The sequence below is a fragment of the Dasypus novemcinctus genome, chromosome 3 (genome assembly GCF_030445035.2).
Source record: "Dasypus novemcinctus isolate mDasNov1 chromosome 3, mDasNov1.1.hap2, whole genome shotgun sequence".
Lineage (NCBI taxonomy): Eukaryota > Metazoa > Chordata > Mammalia > Cingulata > Dasypodidae > Dasypus > Dasypus novemcinctus.
The window spans coordinates 114,673,737-114,694,576 of NC_080675.1; the positions used below are offsets into that span (position 1 = coordinate 114,673,737).

A 20,840-nucleotide genomic window follows, 5' to 3' on the forward strand; every position below is an offset into this window, starting at 1 on the left:
AAATTGTGTGGGACAGAGTGTAAACTACAATGTAAACTATAATCCACACTTAGTGGCAATGCTCCTATATGTCTTTATCAACTGTAACAAATGTACCATTTTAATGAAGGATGTTGTCAATGTGGGAAAGTATGGGAGGGGCAGGAAGTAGGGCATATGGGAATCCCCTATATATTTATGTAACATTTATGTAATCTAAAGTATGTTTTTAATGTATTAAAAAAAATAAAATAAAAAGAAAGATATTTCTATCACACACAATTTTAATACCAGTGTCATTACAGATATACATACGGCTGGGAAAGGACTTAAATTGGAGTAACTTTTCTGATGGCAATATGACAGATGTTATTGAAAGCCTAAAGAAAGGGGTACGCTACTTTATCCAGCAAATCCATGATTAAAAATTTATCTTAATAAAATAATTAAGCAAGTGTACAAACATTTAGGGACAGAGAAGTTCATAGTACTTAAAAAAACACAAATAACAGAAAAACCTCTTTAGCAAAAGAGAACTAAAGTATCATGCATTTATACAGAGGAACATAATGAAGCTATTCAAAATGATGATGTAATTGTACATTTATTTAATGGCAAGGAAAACCATGTCATACTATTTTGTTAAGCATAATAGGAATCCAGTTTTAGAACAGCACATAGATAATGATCCAATTTTCACTTTGAAAACAAAAAGACACCAAAACTTTAGAAGTGATCATCTCTAGAAGGCAGTTTCATGTGATTTTTTTCTTCTTTGTGCTTATCTCTGTTTTCTAATTTTTCTAGAGTAAAAAGAGTACATGTGTTATGTAGCTATATAAGCATGTGAAATATATCTATGTGATTTTTGGAAGTATACATAAAGAAGTAGGATTTTAAAATATGATTTAAAACAGTAACAAAAATATTTCTTTTGGAATTCATTCACAGATCAGTTTCTGTTGCTTACCTGGTCTTTTGTGGATATGGTCTTGTTAAAAGCATCAATAAGTTCATACCTCTGAAGTACCAATAACAAGAATGTGTTCGGATCCATTAAAGATGCACCAATCTGTGAAAGAAATCCAGCAGCACATTTTCCATGTTTGAAATGGATAAACATGTTGTCTCTTAATAGCACTGTGAGAAAACTACAAAATCAGTTTGTGGAAAATAATGTAGCAGCCCCTCCCATTTCTATGCCACCTTATTCAGTTTTAGAAGAGAAAAATCTAAGTATAAAGTTAAAAATAACTACAGTATTCTCTATTATCACAAAGGAGTTCAGCATGGATGGCTATGGCATAAATATCAGAAATAATTTAAATAGGTACCTGAAGCATGATGATATCTTTATCATACATTTCTTCTCTACATTTAACATCTTGGTAATAAAATACCTATAAAGCAAACAGTTTGTAGACTAGATATTAAAAGAACTATTTTATTATAAGCAAAATTCTCAATGAAACCTATTTTTAAAACTTTCTCTAATCTAAAAGAAATCCCTAGAACTCCTCAGAGGCAAAAAATAAGCTGCAAATCTATGCATCATTTTAAGGGCATAATGAAGATAAAAATGAGGAAATATGGCATGAAAATATTTCAGAGTTAAAAATACTCTAGAAATATATTAGCTATTACTTTCAACATGTGTAATAAAAGAATTTATTTCTCCTAAATTTAAACTACTTCAATAAATATGAACCAATAACTGCAATCATAACAGCATTTTTCTCCCAAGTGAGATTTTTAAAGGTCCTTGCTTCCCCACTTAAAAAAAAAAGTTGTGGTAATATATATATAACCTAAAATTTGCCATTTTAAGCTATTTTTAAGTATACAATTCAGTGGCGTTAATCACATTTCTAATTGTTGTTTCCATCAATCTTCCAATTAAAGAAAAAATAAATTACAAGGTAGACTTCAATTAAGCTAGATGGTGAGAAGACTAAAGATCCTCATGGAAGGTAATCCTCAATAAAGACCTTTGTTAATGAAAGGCTTGTGGTGGTTCTACTGGCTTTCACTTATTCTTTATCCACCCTGGTTTCTCATAATTAAAGTAGAATAAGCAGTAAAAATTGTAGAAGAAATGTCTATTGTGGTCCCTAGAATTTTCATATCTAAGAGTTTACACAAAAACATAGAAAACAAATTCTCAGCAAAATCCAGAGTAAGAAAGTAGAATTATATAAAAGCAAAAACAAATAAACTAACAAATAGCCAGCAAATGTACACAGTCATAAATGTCAATAATATACCTTCCCATACCTGGCTAATAAGAGAAAGCCCATTTCTCCGCCACATTTCAGCAACAACCTGGGCAACTAATACCAGACAGCGCAAAGGATATTCCACTAGAACCTCAACTTGAAAATCCTCCTGAAACAGAGAGGTCAATTTCATTATTTCTTACAGGGTTTGGATGTGTCTTAATATTACAGCTCAACATATTCCTTAGTTTTCTCATCTAAAAAATGGAAGGGCTTGTACTGATGAAGATTTCTAAGACCCCGTGATTCAAATGTCAATATATTTTATAGAGACATAAAATTAATAATGGGAAGGGGCAGGTGTAGCTCAGTGGTTGAGTGCCTGCTTTGAAGGTTCAAGGTTCCAGGTTCAATCCCTGGTATCTCCTAAAAAAAAATTAATAATGGAAATTAATCTGGTACATATCAAATTATTCTTTTCCTTTCCAACCAACAACCAAGAGGTACTTAAGAAATAGAAGATAAGCAAATTGACATTTAATAGAGTCACTTACAAAGGGTACAAATTCATGTAGTCTTGAAATAGCACCAAGCCTGCTTAAACGCACATGAAGACCTAAAGTTTAAAAAAGAGAAAAACGAGAATGCAATTAAACCCAGTCAATTTTGAAACATGTTGTTTAAATGTATGTTTATTGAGTTTAGAAATGTTATTCTAGAGTGTAAACTTTTGATTTCTATTTTTGAATCACCACTATTACTAATATATTGAAAATCCTACATTGTGCAAGGTGATTATGCTTACACATTATATAAAAATAACATGCTGCCACTCAAGATGCTACTATTCTGATTTTAACCAAGCATCAAAATAAGTGAAAACTATTTCAAATACTCCTTTTTATGAAAATAGTATTGACATACTATTACATGATATCAAGAACTGAGTAAAATGCCTTTAATATATTACTTAGGAATAAATGAGATGGATGGTTATTTCTGCACAGAAAAGTATCAATTATTCAGGTTAGGTTTGAAGAGATATATTCTAACAAATACGGAATGGCCAAATATTCAAACTGATGGATGGGACTTCATTTCCAACTATAAGAGAGTAAATACTACAGACCTAGTACTCCCACCACAAATAACAGTAAGAATAGACAAATATGAGGCAACTATTAGCAGACAACAGACAATAGATATAATACAGTGATCCTACATGAAGGGACATTCACAAAATAAACCCCACAAATGCCCTGGCTTTCTTTTTGAGGAGAGATTTCCAACTGTGGTACAGTTAATGAAGCACAGATCAGAGTTCTGGGTAGGTGAAAGAGCTTGGGGCAGAGAACCAAAGAAAAGAGAACTGGAAACAGAGGGACTCTAGAAGACCATGTGGGGTCCCCTGTGACTCTGACTAAAGACTGGTCTACAAGTACACAGAGTAAAACTCCCAAGGCTCTCCACAGAGGAATTGCTGTAGGGTTGAAAATGGAACAGAGATACTAGAGGTTAAGTAGTATTAGGGGATGTTATAGTACTAACCCAGCCAATGTAAAGACTTCATTGACACTTTGTTCATACCTCTGCCGTGTGCCCTAGGAGTAAGGGTCATACCCTAATGTATGGCATATTCCATGCCTTCCATAATAAGGCCTAAAACCAAGACCTAATAAGATCCTCAGAGGTGAAAGAGATTAGAGGCTGAATATCACCAACTGAGAGGATTTGGAAACACTGTGGGCTTTTCAAAGCTCTGACCTAACAAAAGTTAAAACCAAAGTTCAAGGTGATCAACCAATAATTGAGTTGTCTACCAAAATTAAAAATCAACACTCTTCAGAGGGGGATGACAGAATCCAGTTTCCACAATCTAACATCCACAATATCTAGTATTTAACAAAAAATTATTAGACATGCAAAGAAAGCAGAAAATACGACTTAAGAGTAAAGAAAAGGAGTCAAAAGAAACCAATCTCAAGGATGACCTGTATGTACAATTATTGTAGCTGTACTCTAAATAAAAAGTTCATTCCAAAAAATTTTAACCATATATTTAAAATAAGATACGCTTAAAATCAATAATCTAAGAAGGGAGTAAAAGATGAGCAAATTTTAAAAGTAGAAGAACAGAAATCGATAAAGTAGAAAACATGAACATAAAAACAAATAAAGCTACAAAGTTTTTTTTTTTTGAAAGGATTAATAAAAGAGATAAGCCTCTACGAGGAATAATCAAGAAAAAGGAAGAGGAAATGCAAATTACCAGCATTAGGAATGAAAGAAGGGGCATCTATACAGGTCTTATAAACATTAAAAGGACAAAAAAATTTATAAACAAATATATGCCCCCAAAATGTGATTACTTAGATGAAATGAACAAATTGAGAAGCAAGTTACCAAAACTGACAGCAGAAATAAAAATATGAATCCCCTATTTCTATTAAAGAAATTAATTTGTAATAAAAAACATTCCCCCAAAGAAAAATTCCAGGTCCCAATGGATTTACTAATGACTTACAGCAAACATTTCAGGAAAAAATTAACACAAAACTAAGCAAAAAGTCTCCAAAAATAGAGAAAAAGAAAACACATTCCAAATCATTTTATAAAAACGTATAACTTTGAAACAAAAACTTGAAAAAATGATATTCAAAAAGGAAATTACAATCCTGGATTAGGCAATGGTTTCTTAGCTATGACATCACCAAAGAAAAAATAGATAAATTAGACTCTATTAAAATTTAAAACTTTTACATGTCAAAGTGAACTATCAAGAAAGTGAAAAAGACAACTAACAGGAGAAAATGTGTGCAAATTATTGTCTGAGTCTAATATTCAGAATTTATAAAAAGCTTTAACAATTCAACAATAAAAAGACAAATAAGCCATAAGATGTTATTAATAGTGGAAAATGTGAGAGGAGGAGAGGGTGGGGTACATAGGAATCCCCTATATTTTCTAGGTAACTTTTCTGTAACCTAAAAGTTCTTTAAAAATAAAGTTAATAGTAATAAAACTAGACCATTTTTTAAAAATGGACAAAGCAGAAACAAAGGATAGAGATCGTTATGATTCCACTTACTTGAAATAGCTAGAACATGCAAATTCATAGGAACAGAAAGTAGCATTTGGATTATGGGGGTAGAGGGAGGGAGAATGGGGAGTTAATGCATAATAGGTGTAAGTTCCTTTTGGGTTGGTGGCAAAGTTCCAGTAATTGATGGTGGTGAGGGTAAGTAATGTTGTGAATGTGATGTGAATGTGTGGTCGAGGTGAGAAAATTTGTTTCTACAATTGAAAAAAAAAAAAAGAGGGACTAAACAGACCATGACACATAAATGCAATGCATGATTCTGGACTAGATCTAAAAATGGAGGAAAAAAGGTTCAAAAGGACATTGTTGGGGTAAGTGGATGTGGCTCAAGTGATAGAGCATCTGCCTACCATATGGAGGGTCCAGGGTTCAATCCTCAGGGCCTCCTGACCCGTGTGGTAAGCTGACCCACATACAGTGTTGCCACGTGTAAGGAGTGTCGTGCAATGCGGGGGCGCCCCACGTGCAAGGAGTGTGCCCCACAAGAAGAGTCATCCTGCGTGAAAAAAGTGCAGCCCGCCCATGAGTGGTGCCACACACATGGAGAACTGGCACAGGAAGATGACGCAACAAAAAAGAGACATAGTTTCCTGGTGCCACCTGACAATGAAAGCAGACGCAGAAGAACACACAACAAATAGACACAGAGAGCAGACAACAGGGGGGGGGGGGGCGGGGGGGGAAGGGAAGAGAAATAAATAATAAATCTTTTTTTTTTTTTTAAAAAAGGACATTGTTGCAACATATGAAAAATCTGAATTTAGACTGTAAACTTTCCATCAATGTTAACTTTCTTATACTTGATAGTCGTACTGAAGGTGGTTACATAAGAGCATAAATAAAGTTTAGGGGAGCATGGACAAATGTGGCAAAATGTTAAAAAACTGAGAGATCTGAGTATATGGAGGGGTATGTTGGAGTTCTTTGTATGAGGTTTGTATTATTTTTGTACATGTTCTCTAATTTTGAAATTATTTCAAAATAGAAAGTTAAATAAAAAATGGACAAAGGATCTAAATACATGTTTCTCCAAAGAAGATACAAAAAAGGCCAATAAGCACATGAAAAGACACTCAATATTATTAACCATTAGGGAAATACAAATCAAAACCACATGAGATATCACTTCACACCCACTAGGAAGGTTAAACTCAAAAAAGAGAAAAATAGTAAGTGTGGAGGAGGATGTGGAAAAATCAGAACCCTCACTGATTACTGGAGGGAATGTAAAATGATACACCCCACTTTGAAAACAATTAAATATAGAGTTAATTATGATTGAGCAATTCCACTCCTAGGTATATTCCCAAGAGAAATGAAGACATATGTCCATATAAACAGTTGTACAAGAATGTTTATAGCAGCATTATTCAAAATTGCCAAAAGGTAGAAATAACCCAAATGCCCATCAACTAAGGAATGGCTCAACAAAATGTGGTATATCCATGCAATGAAATATTATCCAGCCATAAAAAGTACTATTACATGCTAAAACATGGATGAACCTTTAAAACAGCATACTAAGTGAAAGAAGCTAGACATAAAAGGCCACATATTGTAAGCTTCCATTTATATGAAATGTCCAGAATAGGGAAATCCATACAGAAAGAAAGTAGCTTCTTGGTTTACAGAGGCTGGGGAAAGAGAGGTGAATGAGAAATGACAGCTAATGGGCACAGTTTCTTTTATAGAATGGTAAAGATGTTCTGGAATGAGATAGGAGAGATGGCTACACAACCTTGTGAGTATACTAAAACCAATGAATTGTGCCTTAAAAGCATGAATTTTAGGTATGTGAATTATATTTCAATAAGGCTGTTATTTTTTAAAACCACTTATAATAGCATCAAAAACAAAATACTTAGGGATAAGTTTAATGAAAGATGTGCAGGGCTTATACAATCAAAAGTACTACATATCACTAAGAGAAACTAAAGAAAAGCTAAATAAATGGAAAGATGTATCATGTTCATGAGCTGTCTCAATTACTGTTAAGATGTCAATTCTTCCCAAATTATAGAGTCAATGCAATCCCCATCAGGCTTTTTAAAATAAAAACTGATAAAATGATTCTAAAACTTATACAGCAAAGAAAAAGGTTCTAGAATAAACAAAATAATTTTGAAGAAAAACAAGGAAGTTGGTGGACTTATATTACCTGATCTAAAGACATTATAAACCTACAGTAATAAAGATAAAAGGTCCCAGAACAACCAGCTATCCAAATGGGAAAAAACAAGCCTTGACTCCTACCTCACACTAGGCACAAAAACTAATTTGAAATGAATCAGAGAACTAAACACTAAAGCTAAAACCGAAATACTTCAAGAAGAAAACAAAGAGCATCTTTGCAACCTTGGAGCACAAAAGATTTCTTGGGCTGACACAGGAAGGACTAATTATAAAAGAAAAAATTGCTAAATTGGACTTTATCAAAATTAAAACCTTCTCCGATTCAAAATATACTGTTAAGAAAACAAAAACGGTAGTATTTCTGACAAAGGAATTATACCCAGATTATACAAGGAAGTGTTATAACTCAATAATAAGAAAAGAAACAATCTATTTAAAAATAGGCAAAAATCTGAATAGAACTTTCAAAAAAAAGATGCATGGCAGGGAAGGAAATATATCTCAAGCAACTGGACTCCTAACTACAATAGGGGAGGTCCAGGGTTTGATTCTGGGGCCTCCTGGTGAAGGCAAGCTGGTCTGCATGGCTACCTGGCCCAAGCAGAGAGCTGGCCCATGCAGAGCACTGCCCCACAGGGCGAGATTGGCCTGTGGAGGAGTGCTGACCCACACTTGCCCAAGTGGCAAGCTGGCCTGAGTGGAGAGCTGGCGCAGCAAGATGATGAAGCAAAAAGACACAGAGGAGAGACACAGCAGACAGGGAGCTGAAGTGGTACAAGAGACTGAGCACCTCTCACCAATTCTGGAAGGTGTCAGGATCAGTTCCTGGTGCCGTCTAAAGAGAAGACAAGCAGACACAGAAGAATGAACAGTGAATGGACATAGAAAGCAGACAAAGAGGGGGATTGGGGGCATAAATCCTTTTTTAAAAATGCATGGCAAATAAGACCATGAAATGATGCTCAATATCTTTAAAAATCAAGGGAATGCACATAAAAACTGAGAGAGGACTTTAGTAGAGCTAAAATTAAAAAGAATGACAGTATCAAGTAGTGATGAGAATGTAGAGCAACTGCAACTCACACACTGATAGCTGGACTGTACAATATTACAACTAATTTAGAAATTAGTCTGGTAGTTTCTTAAAAATTAAACATCCATCTATTATATGACTCAGCCTCACTTCTCCTAGATATTTATCCAAGAGAAATTAAAACATATGTCTGCATAAATGACTTGTTCACAAATGTTAATATAGTTTTATTCAAAATAGCTAAAAATTGGATAGAACTCAAGTGGCATCATTAGGTAAATGGAAAAAGTAATTGCAGTTCATTGTATAATGAAATGCTACTCATCTATAAAAATGAATGAGTTACTGATTTAAATAATAATATGGATAAAAACATGCAAAGCAAAAGAAGCTAGACAAAGAAGTATACATACTGTATGAATCTATATCATATATGTAAATGTGAAGTTTTAGAGCAGGCAAAACTAATCCATACTGATAAAAATCAGAATAAGCTAGGTATTAGAAGTGGAGAGAGGAGGTAAATTGCAATGCAAAGGGAAAATATTCAATATTTTGATTGGGGGGTATGTTGGTGGTGGTGGTGGTTAGTTACTTGGGTGTACAAATTTGTCAAAACTTGAACTGTACACTTAAAATGTGCTTATTTTAGTGTATATAAATTATACTCCAATAAAGCGGGAAAAAAACCCTGTTTAGATGAAGGGTTAATTTACATAGATTTAAATCAATGAATGATTAAAGAAAATCTATCATTTCTTTAGTGGTGAAAGTACAGTGACATGGACAATACACTGGACAAGTCAGGCAGTCAGAAGTGTTAAAACCAGATATTTATTATATTTAAATTTGGGTGGGGGACGATTTACCAAGGTAGCCCTTAAATATATAAACCACAAGGATACCCTAGATGACCAAGACGACAAAAAGCCCAAGTGAAAAATCATCCCTAGACAGAGTTCTGGGGACAGTGTCAGCTCTGAATTGTAGTATCTGGTATGAGCATGTCAGTGCACATTGGGCAGGGAATAAGAATAGAATGATTCTACTACTGTATATATCCAGAAAGCAAAACTAATGGAAACATGCAAAAAAACAAAAACTCACCGGCAAGAGTCCTAGAGAGTGGCAGATGTATGCTTATTAGATCCTGAGATACTCTATAGGACTTAGTTTCCACAGTATGACCACATAATTGTACTACTGTCTTGCTACTAGATATGAAACTTGTACTGCAACGCATCACAGCTTTGTGACATTCTTTATAAGCCACCAGTAAAAGTTCTTCCTAAAAGGAAAATAAAAATGCAAATAAGTTGACAAGTTATCTACTTTACCACTCACCACTCAATACTTACTTAATATGAGCTGGAGACTGTTCTACACACTGGCTAGAGTTACTTCTACAGGATTACAAAACAATAGAAAATAATGGCATACACACAAACTTATAGTCAAAGCAAATAATTTTAAATGTCAAACAAATGGTAAAAATTACTCCAAGAGGGCAAAGAAAGGTATCACAAACAATGGGAAAACATTATTGTGAAAGTAACCTTGGTGAGGGGTCTAAAAGAATACATGGAATTTAAGTAAGGGCAAAAGATAAGGAGAAGGGGGCATTCTAAACAGGGTCACAGAATAAACAAAGATATAAATAAGGAAAAATACAACTTTTATTCAGAGGAGTTGGAATAAAAATTAGAAAAATTCAAGCATTTATGCATGGGATTGGTTAGCAATTAGATAAGAAATATGCCTTGGCATCTGTATGTGAATACACTGGTGGTATCTGAAAGACAAAAATGTAGTCAAAGCATTGTTTTAAGAAGAATTAGGGGTGTCATTGAAGATGATAGATTAGAGAAAGTGTGGTGTATGCACCCCAGAAAAACATGCTCTTAAATTTAATCCATTCTTGTGTATGTGAACTCCTGTCACTGAAAACAGGACCTTCTGATGAGGTTACTTCAGATAAGGTGGGGCTCAGAATAGGTCTTAAACTTACTACTGAACCAGTTATAGGAAAGGTCACAGAAAAAGCCACAGAGGAAACAGCCAGAAGATGAAAGTCAAGGACATTATTACCTGTCCTTATTTTTTCATGAAGCTACTGTGCTAGATTAAAGTCAACTGTATCTGTGAGTGTGACTGCCACTCTCAATTTGTGACCAATTGTGGGAGAGAAGAGAGGAAAAAAAGAGACAGAACATAGTTCATAGAGGTAGCAAAACGAAGAGGCTATTTAAAAACAAATCAATTTTATTGATACATATTATTTATTATAATAAAGCATAAATTCATCCAAAGTGTACAACCAATGGTATTCGGTGTAATCATGTACTTGTGCATTCATTGCTTCAATCATTCTTAGAGCACTTTCATTATTCTAATAACAATAATAAACAAAAAACAAACAAAATTCATCACTTCTCAGTCTCTCTGTGCTTCCCCTGCCATACACATAGCTGCTATTCTTTTTCCTTCTTCCTAATATATTTGTATTTATATTTTGTAAAAACAGGCACAGATCACCCATATTTCTGTTTTACATGAGGTTTTACTATCTCATAGTCGCATATTATACTTTTTAGCTTTCCTTCAAGTAAGATACATGACCTTTTCAACCACTGTCATAGCCATATAATAGTGCTTCTAGTTACAAACACCGTGATGTGCTTTTACCATTTCTGATTTTGTTTAAGGGTGTGTTGTTTAATTTCCATACATAATGAATTTTCCCTTTTTCCATCCATTATTGATTTCCAGTTTCATTCCATTATGAAAGTGTTTTGTATAATTTCAATCTTTTTAAGTTTATTAAGACTTGTCTTGTGACTCAACATATGGTCTATCTTGGAGAAGGATCCATGAGTACTTGAAAAGAATGTGTATTCTGCTGCTTTGGGGTACAATGCTCTATAAATGTCTGTTAGGTCTAGCTCATTTATCATATATTCAAGCTCTCTGTTTATTTATTCCCCGTCCAGATATTCCATCCCATGCTGGGAGTGGTGTATTGAAGTCCCCAACTATTACTGTAGAAACATCTATTTCTCCCTTCAGTTTTGCCAGTGTGTGCTTCACGTACCTTGGGGCACTCAGGTTAGGTGCATAAATATTTACTATAGTTATTTCTTCTTGGTGAATTGCCCCTTCAATTAATATATAATGCCCTTATTCATCTCTTGTAACAGTTTTGCATTTGAAATCTATTTTGTCCAATATTAGGATTGCTATTCCATCTCTTTTTTGATTACTATTTGCATGGAATATCTTTTACCAACCTTTCACTTTTAACCTCATTGGTCCTTAGATCTGAGGTGTGTTATTGTAGACAACATATAGATGACTCATTTTTTTATCCATTCTATCAGTCTGTCTTTTGATTGGGGAATTCAAGTCATTAACATTCAAAGTTGTTACATTATTGTAAAGGCACTACTTACTTCATCCATTTTGCCCTTTGGCTCTCTGCTGTTGTATCATTCTATTTTCTGTCATTTTACACTAGTAAACAGCAAAAGATGGCCCAGCCAAAAGAACTACCCAAATATCCTGAAGAGATACAGGGTATAAAGGATATGAAGAAATAATCTTCATTTCTATACTCTTCTCCAAATCTTTTTTTTTCCTTTCAGGCTGCAGCATTCCCTTTAGTATCTCTTGTAATTATGGTGTCTTAGTAACATTCTCCCAGTTTTTGTTTGCCTGTGAAGACTTTGAAGTCACCCTCATTTTTGAAGGACAGTTTTGATGGATACAGTATTCTTGGCTGCCAGTTTTTCTCTTTCAGTACTTAAATACATCATACAACTTTTTTCTCACCTCCATGGTTTCTGATGAGAGGTCAGCACTTAATCTTATTGAGGTTCCCTTATACGTGATGCTTTACTTTTCTCTTGTTCCGAATGTTCTCTTTATCTCTGATATTTGGCATTCTAAATAGTATGTGTCTTGGGGTAGATTCATTCAGATATTTTCCTTTTAGGGTGTGTTATTCTTTTTGGTATTGATATTTATGTCTTTTTCATAAGAGTTGGGAAGTTTTTGGTCATTATGTACTCAAATATTCTTTCTGCCCCTTTTCCATTCTCTTCTCATTCTGTGACACCAATAATGTGAATGTTTGTGCATTTTGCGTTGTCATTCAATTCCCTGAGACTCTGTTCCATTTTTTCCATTCTCTTTTTTCTTTCTGTTTTTCTCTTTTCCAGTTCAGATGTTCTGTCTTCAAAATCACCAATTCTGTCTTCAAGAAATTAAAATCTGCTCTTACATGACTCTAATACATTTTTAATCTCATCCATCGTGTCTTTCATTTCCATAAAGTCTGTTATTTTTCTTTGCAGGCTTTCAAATTGTTTTTTTTTTTAAAGATTTATTTATTTATCCCCCCTTACTCCCCCACCCCGGTTGTCTGTTCTCTGTGTCTATTTGCTGTGTCTTCTTTATCTGCTTCTGTTGTTGTCAGCAGCACGGGAATCTGTGTTTCTTTTTGTTGCATCATCTTGTTGTGTCAGCTCTCCGTGTGTGCGGCACCATTCTTAGGCAGGCTGCACTTTCTTTCACGCTGGGCGGCTCTCCTTGCGGGGCGCACTCTTTGCGCATGGGGCTCCCCTATGCGGGGGACACCCCTGCATGGCATGGCACTCCTTGCATGCATCAGCACTGCGCATGGGCCAGCTCCACGCAAGTCAAGGACGCCCGGGGTTTGAACCGCGGACTTCCCATGTGGTAGATGGACACCCTAACCACTGAGCCAAGTCCGCCGCCAGTTCAAATTGTTTTTTATACTCACCCAGTGTCTTTTTTTTTTAAGATTTATTTATTTATTTACGCCCCCCTCCTGCCAGTTGTCTGCTTTCTATGTCCATTCGCTGTGAGTGCTTCTGTGACCGCTTCTATCCTTATCAGTGGCACCGGGAATCTGTGTTTCTTTTCGTTGAGTCATCTTGTGTCAGCTCTCCGTGTGTGCAGCACCATTCTTGGGCAGGCTGCACTTTCTTTCACGCTGGGCAGCTCTCCTTGCAGGGCACACTTCTTGCACGTGGGGCTCCCCTATGCAGGGGACACCCCTGTGTGGCACGGCACTTCTTGCACACATCAGCACTGCGCATGGGCCAGCTCCACACGGGTCAAGGAGGCCCGGGGTTTGAACCGCAGACCTCCCATGTGGTAAGCAGATGCCCTATCCATTGCGCCAAGTGTGCTTCCCCTCACCCAGTGTCTTAATATCCTTTATTCTTTAATCATATTTTCTTTAAATTCTTTGAATTGATTTAAGAGAGTCATGTGATTATCACTGACTGTCTTAAATCCTGTATCTCTTCATGATATTTGGGTAGTTCTTTTGGCTAGGCCATCTTTTCTGTTTCCTAGTATGCCTTATAATTTTTTCCTGATGACTAGGCATCTGAATATGTTGGTGAATTTACTCTGTTGGCCAAATTCTCTCTTGCCTATTGTTCCCCCCTCACCCCCCACAGCTCTTCTTTGAATTTTGGATCAACTTATTCTGTCTTTAAAATTGTCCAGCTTAGTTATCAAAATCAGGCCAGGGACTCACTAATGGGGCGCAGATTTTCTCACAGGGATTAAGATATAGGGAAACCAGAAAACAGATTTTGTGCATCTAATTTCCAGACTGGCCAGCAGATGGCACTTGCTGGCACACCTTTCCAAAGAGGGTTTCAGTCTCAGCTTTCCTGTGTTCCTGGGTAGACTCCCCAGAGCAGAGATTCAAAGTGGGTTCTGCTGGCCCCCCACTCCCCCTTCCTTTTCTCTTAAAACAGCTGACAGGGAGGAAGATATCTATGCCCCTCTCAGTATGCTGAAGTTAACCAAGGGTTTTACCCCAGCTTAATATCTTGGGTGTCAGGGAGGGGAGCCAAAGTGGCTTTTTTTAAAAGTAGGGAAAAGGGGAGCTTTTTAATGATTGTTCGTTTTAAGGCTAGGGGAGTCCTATGTGCTTTAAGAGTGGGATATACCAGAGGAGGTAATTGAGGAAAGAAACTCCAAGAAGAAGTAATAAAGGGTGAGACCAACAGCCTAGGCAGAGGCATTAGATTTACAAAGAAAGAGATCTCTAGTAAAGATACAGAAAATTTGAATCAGTGAACAGACTATGGTCACAGGTACAGAGAAACTAGAAAGGATGAAGGAATTTGACTCACATAGGAATTTTCTCAGAAAAGAAATGAAGTAAACTACCCTAAAGGGAATCTGGGGTAGAATTATGTGTTTAAAGAGGGTTACATTCTAAGATTGTTGCATAAGGAAATATAGTAGTTCTATATTTTGAAATTGTTTCTTAGTGGTTTAATACATGTAACCAAAGTCATGACTAAAAAATTACCCAACTCTTTCCATTCTTGGAATATTTTAAAGTCTGTGTGGTCCAGATTATCAAGTTATTCATATTCATTTATATGGAAATGACTGATTGATAGACAGAAACATACATTTTTTAACCCACCTATTCCCAAGGATAAACAAAACTATGACAGGGGCACATTTTCTAATCAAAGTGTTAAAAGACTGGATTTTCCTCCTAAATATAATAAGACAAATTCATATATATAGGAAACAAGTTAAATAAAAAGCTTTACATCAAGGAGGTTAAAACATAAAACTATTAATACTGTTGAAAAAAACAACACACTGATCTTGTCAGATCTTACATATGAATTTTACTTACATCACAAGCACACCACTCTTGGAACATGAGCAAAATATTCTTCAATTGCATTTGTATAGCAATGGCAGCTTCCCAGTCAGGATCAACTTCAATGTGTTGCCCAATCTGTCTTCTGATTTCTTCCATTCCCTGCAAGAAAGACTCATTCAACATATACTTATTTGGGCTTCCTTTCTTTGCTCCTCTACTGGGAAAATATAAAATTGAGTAACATTTTAACATGGTTAATATTCTAGTCAGAATGCATGGGTTCAAACTCCAGCTCTTCCACTTTCTATATAACCATGAATAAATTATTTCTAAGCTTCAATTCCCTTATATGTAAGATGGCGACACACACACACACACAATACAGGAACTACTTCATACGACTACTGAGGAACCAAAGAGATAACCCATATAAAGTGCTTACTAATGTATCTATCATATGGTAAGCATTCAATAAACATTAATAGCAGTAGCAGTAGAAAACTAAGATATGAAGAAAGATCTTTTAAAGCAGGAGCAGTTCATACAGTTTTTAAAACTGGACTTTTAAAGGAAAGATATGAAAGAAAATCACGATTTGTTAAATAAAACAAAACATGAAAAGATAGATTAAATTTTTTACAATGAATTTCTGTGAGTACAGAACTATCATACCTGCATACAGGTAAGAATCTTCAAGAAAGATCGAAAACCTTCAAGGAACTGCATTCTTAATCTTTCTGTCCATACTGTCGGCTTGCTGATGAGAATATACCTGTTATTTCAAGAGACAACAATAACAGGATACGAGATTAATCACACAAAAATCAATAGCGTTTCTATATACTACTAAAGAGCAAACTGAAGAAGTGAGAAACAAAAATTCCATTTACAACAGCAACTAAAAGAATAGGACTATTTAGGAAAAAGCTTAACCAAGGACATAAAGGACTTGTATTGAGAAAACTATAAAGCATTGCTGAAAGAAATCAAAGAAAATTGAAATAAATGGAAAAACATTCTGTGTTCATGGATTATAAGGCTAAATATCATTAAGATGTCAACTTTACCTAAACTGATTTACATATTCAATGCAATTTCTCAAAAATTGTAACAACCTTCTTTGCAGAACTGGAAAAGCAAATTATAAAATGTATCCGAAAGGGTAAGGGCCCCCAATTAGCCAAAAATATCTTTAAAAAGAATAGCAAATTGGAGGATTCTCACTTCCAACTCTAAAGTATATTCCTTAGCTACAGTGGTAAAAACAGCATGGTACCAGCATAAAGACAGACAGATTGTCCAATGAAATAGAATTGAGAGTTCTGAAATAGAGCCTCACATGTATGATCAAGTGATTTTTGACAAAGCTATCAACCCATCTAGCTGGGACCAAACAGTTTATTCAACAAATGGTGCTGCAAGAATTGGATATTCATAGCTAAAAGAAAGAAAAAGAACCCCTATCTCACACCTTATACAAAAATTAACTCAAAATGGATCAAGGACCTAAATATAAAAGCTAGGCCATAAAACTCCTGGAAGAAAATGTAGGGAACCATCTTCAAGATTTGTAGTAAGCTGTGGTTTCTTAAACCTTACACCAAAAGCAAGAGGAACGAAAAAAAAAAAAAGATAAATGGGACCTCCTCAAATTAAACACTTCAAATGACTTTGTTAAGAAAGTGAAAAGGCAGCCTACTCAAAGGGAGAAAATTTTCAGAAACCACACATCAGATAAGGGTTTGATTTCCATTTTACATAAAGACCACACAACTCAATGATAAAAAGACAAGCAACCCAATTAAAATATGAGCAAAAGACTTGAATAGACATTTTTCCAAAGAGGAAACACAACTGGCCAAAAAGCACATGAAAAGATGCTCAACGTCACCAGCTATTATGGAAATGCAGATCAAAATTACAATGGGCTAATACTTCACACCTGACAGAATGGCCATTAATTAAAAAAAAAAAACTACAAGTGCTGGAGAGGATGCAGAGAAATAGGAACACTCCTTCACTGTTGGTGGGAATGTAAAATCATGCAGCTTCTGTGGAAGACAGTTTGGTGGTTCCTTAGGAAGCTAAATACAGAACTGCCATATGATCTGGCAATCTTGCCACTAAGAATGTATTCAGAAGAACTGAAAGCAAGGACTCAAACAGGTATTTGTTCACTGATGTTCACAGCAGCATTATTCACAATTAGTAAAAGATAGAAACAACCTAAGTGCCCATTAACTGACGAATGGATAAACAAAATGTGGTGTGGTATATATGCACAATGGAATATTATTTAGGTTTCAGAAGAAATGAACGTGGGATGTATAGGACAACATGGATGAACCTTGAGGATATTATTATGAGTGAAAAAGCCAGACACAAAATGATGAATACTGTATGGTCTCACTGATATGATCTAAATATGCTAACTAAACTTATGGAACTAATCTATAGAGTACATACTACATTCAGGATCAGCTCTCCCTTCTCAACCCACATTGTGTCTCCTATTAACCTGTACTCTATGTTCTAAAAAATAAAGTGAAAAAATAAAGGGAAACTCTCAATCCGTTTCAAGAAACAAAACCTAATTAAGAAAACTCAAACAAACATCGATAACTGGATTCTATATGTATAATAAAAGGGAGTTAGAAAGAAATTTGCGTCAACAAAGTCATCTGAATCTACGCACAAAAACACTAAACAAGAGGGAGAAAACCAAAATGATTTAGTACAAATGAAAGGCTTGGTAATCACAATGGAGATTCATTTGGTAAGGCCAAAAGTTGGCAGTTTTATTGTATTTGCAATCATCATATAATCAAGATAACCAAAAGGATCAGAGGTTTATTTATAAAATAGAGCAAATAAGGACACTGTGTTTGTGGTACCCTCTCCTTTTGGCCCAAACAACTTACTTTAGATCACATATTACTGCATATACTCTTCCCAGTTTGTCCTGGCTATAACCCTGGAAGTTGAATTTATTGTTCCTGTCCAAGTACTCAGGTAAAACTTCCAGCAGAGTTTCCGTAATGACAGAGATAACATTCTGCTCTTCAATAAGATGTCGAGCCTGCAGAGTATTAATGCTTATCATCAGTGATCATAAAATGAGCAAAGGAGAACAAACATAAATAGACTTCATGACTTTTATCACATAATTATCTTCTGGCATCTCTCTCTACCTATTCCCAATGCAGAAAAGAAACTTTGCTATTTTTTCCTCTGATCTTTTGAAAAAATAGAGTTAACCAATTCTACTTTAACTATTAACCAAACTGTACAGAAGAAACAGAAAGTGGTACAAAAAAGGAAGCAGAATTATCCACTCCACTCTTTTCCCAGATGTACAACCATCACCTCAAGCAAATGCTTGATAGTCATAATGTTCTCCTCTTAGTCTTATCTTTCTCTGATTTATCCTCCCAAACAATAAGAACAAAAGAATAGTAAAAGATTGCTTTGGTATTGAAAAGGCAGTGCTCCTAAATTATTCTAGGAACCAGCCCTGTACTTCACTTGAAGGTTATTAGGACATTTAGACATAGAGCCATCACTCCCACTCAACAAACTGCCTAGTCGTTGGGTACCATGAAAGTGTTATTCACATGCAGGTACCAGAGAAGTATTCAACTGTCCAAATGGTATTAGCCCAACACAGGATTCCCACATAGTTTTGATTCCCATTAAGTGAAAATTTATAAAGCAAAACAAGTATTTTTAGAAAGATTACAAAGAAATAATGGATACATACCAGGGTAGGGACAGTAAACATCTGAACTGATAGTGCAGTTACTGAAATACTTCTGTCATGATCATCACTGATATATTCCTTCTGCAGCTGTTTATAATACTGAAAGACATAAGAAGAAGATAATCAATTATAAATCACTACTAAAAACTTTTAATATACCAATTTTAGCAACTGTTTCAAGTTTGTTTCTATCTATAAGAAGAAAATTATATAACTCCTTATTTATTAAGGTAAAATACCAGAGTCAACAAAAATATCTTAAAAGCAATTAGAAAGATACAAAAGGGCAAATATGAATCCATCTACCCAAATTAGCAGAGATAAAAGTGAGAACTACAAAACAACAATGTGTAAAAAAACAGAGGATTGCAATGGTACAATATATCCTTTCTTTAAACATAGAATCTGGGCAATCTTTAGCAGACTGTACACCAATGATATAGGGCAGGGGCTATATTCAAACTATTTAACAACTGATATAACCCAGAAAACAAACCAATCAGATCCAATCTAGGCTTAACAGAATGAATAATGACTGCAAACAACTGTTTGTCTCTACTGGTGCATAACAAGTGAAAATAGCCCTGATAAAAAGGCAGAACAAAATAATAATAGTCCTAGTCATGTTTCAAGCATCTGTTATGTGTTAGCACAATGTTGTATACTTGATCTACATATTTAATTTTATCCTCCAGAGTTCCTACCAAGGATAAGACGTAACCACGGTGTACAACAAAATGTCATCAACACAGGAAGAGCTTTCATATACAGAAAAATATCTTTTATTTTAGATTACAGATACACTCCAATATTTCCTCGAAAGACTTTAGAAAAATACAGTCAAAGTCCTGGTCATCACCTCTCAAGGATAGACATACACCAAATGTCTTAGCTATTTTCTTTTCCTAAGATTTATTTATTTATTTCTCTCCCCTTCCCCCCCTCCCCACCCCAGTTGTCTGTTCTGAGTCTATTTGCTGTATCTTCTTTGTCCGCTTCTGTTGTTGTCAGCGGCACGGGAATCTGTTTCTTTTTGTTGCGTCATCTTGTGTCAGCTCTCCATGTGCACGGCACCATTCCTGGGCAGGCTGCACTTTCTTTCACGCTGGGCAGCTCTCCTTACAGGGTGCACTCCTTATGCGTGAGGCTCCCCTAAGTGGGGGACACCCCTGTGTGGCAGGGCACTCCTTACGTGCATCAGCACTGAGCATGGGCCAGCTCCACATGGGTAAAAGAGGCCCGGGGTTTGAACCGCAGACCTCCCATGTGGTAGACAGACGCCCTAACCACTCGGCCAAGTCCGCTGCCTGTCTTAGCTATTTTCAAGCAATCTACTTCTAAAATCCAGAGAGTGCAGGTCCCTTTTCTTGCAATATCATTGGTCTATCACAATCATTATTTCTCTCTCTGCTTCCAATTCCGTCCTAAGTCCTATCTCTGGGCCCTGTGTTAAGTCTTACAAAAATGCTTGCAACTCAAAATCAAAAGAAAAACCAACCATGGATAACTTTGTAAATGGCAAAGGAGGAGAGTCAAGGAGGTCCCTGTTTTGCCTAACTTTGGAATGTAATGGGAAATAAACAAAAAGACACAAAACAATGTAAAGGACATACAACAGATCACTAACACAGCATAAAAAAAAACAAAACAAAAAGTTTACCTTTATTTTTTATCCTCAAACAGTTAAGTAAACTCTGCCCACCAGACTCCTGCTGCATTAGAATGCACATTTGTGCCTCTTCCCAAGGCCTTTCAATTAGTCACTTCTACTCTTTGTTTTAATTTTGATTAACAAGCAAAATGATTAAAAAGAATGAGTGGATATGTGAATGTGATAACCTTCTTTTGCTCTTTCTCTAGGTAAATAATTGGTCATTTCCACATATCTTCTCTCCCAGATTGCTATTTACAAACTAACAAACAAATGCCATTTCTGAAAATATTTATGT

General features: G+C 35.4%; 1 protein-coding gene across 2 annotated transcripts in view; it reads right to left on the reverse strand.

Annotated features, from left to right (window-relative positions):
* UBR1 (ubiquitin protein ligase E3 component n-recognin 1) overlaps positions 1 to 20,840 on the reverse strand; it is a 159,233-nt gene that overhangs the window by 73,965 nt on the left and 64,428 nt on the right. For both annotated transcript variants that reach the window (XR_009185086.2, XM_058294018.2), the window contains exons 11-19: positions 18,892 to 18,990; positions 18,053 to 18,210; positions 15,804 to 15,903; positions 15,162 to 15,290; positions 9,569 to 9,749; positions 2,750 to 2,811; positions 2,254 to 2,364; positions 1,314 to 1,379; positions 950 to 1,051 (exon numbers count right to left, since the gene is read on the reverse strand). Coding sequence is in view for 1 of the 2 variants with exons in the window: in XM_058294018.2 (XP_058150001.1) it covers positions 950 to 1,051; positions 1,314 to 1,379; positions 2,254 to 2,364; positions 2,750 to 2,811; positions 9,569 to 9,749; positions 15,162 to 15,290; positions 15,804 to 15,903; positions 18,053 to 18,210; positions 18,892 to 18,990 (1,008 nt within the window). In the remaining variant the exon portion in view is untranslated. The remainder of the gene's footprint in view (positions 1 to 949; positions 1,052 to 1,313; positions 1,380 to 2,253; positions 2,365 to 2,749; positions 2,812 to 9,568; positions 9,750 to 15,161; positions 15,291 to 15,803; positions 15,904 to 18,052; positions 18,211 to 18,891; positions 18,991 to 20,840) is intronic.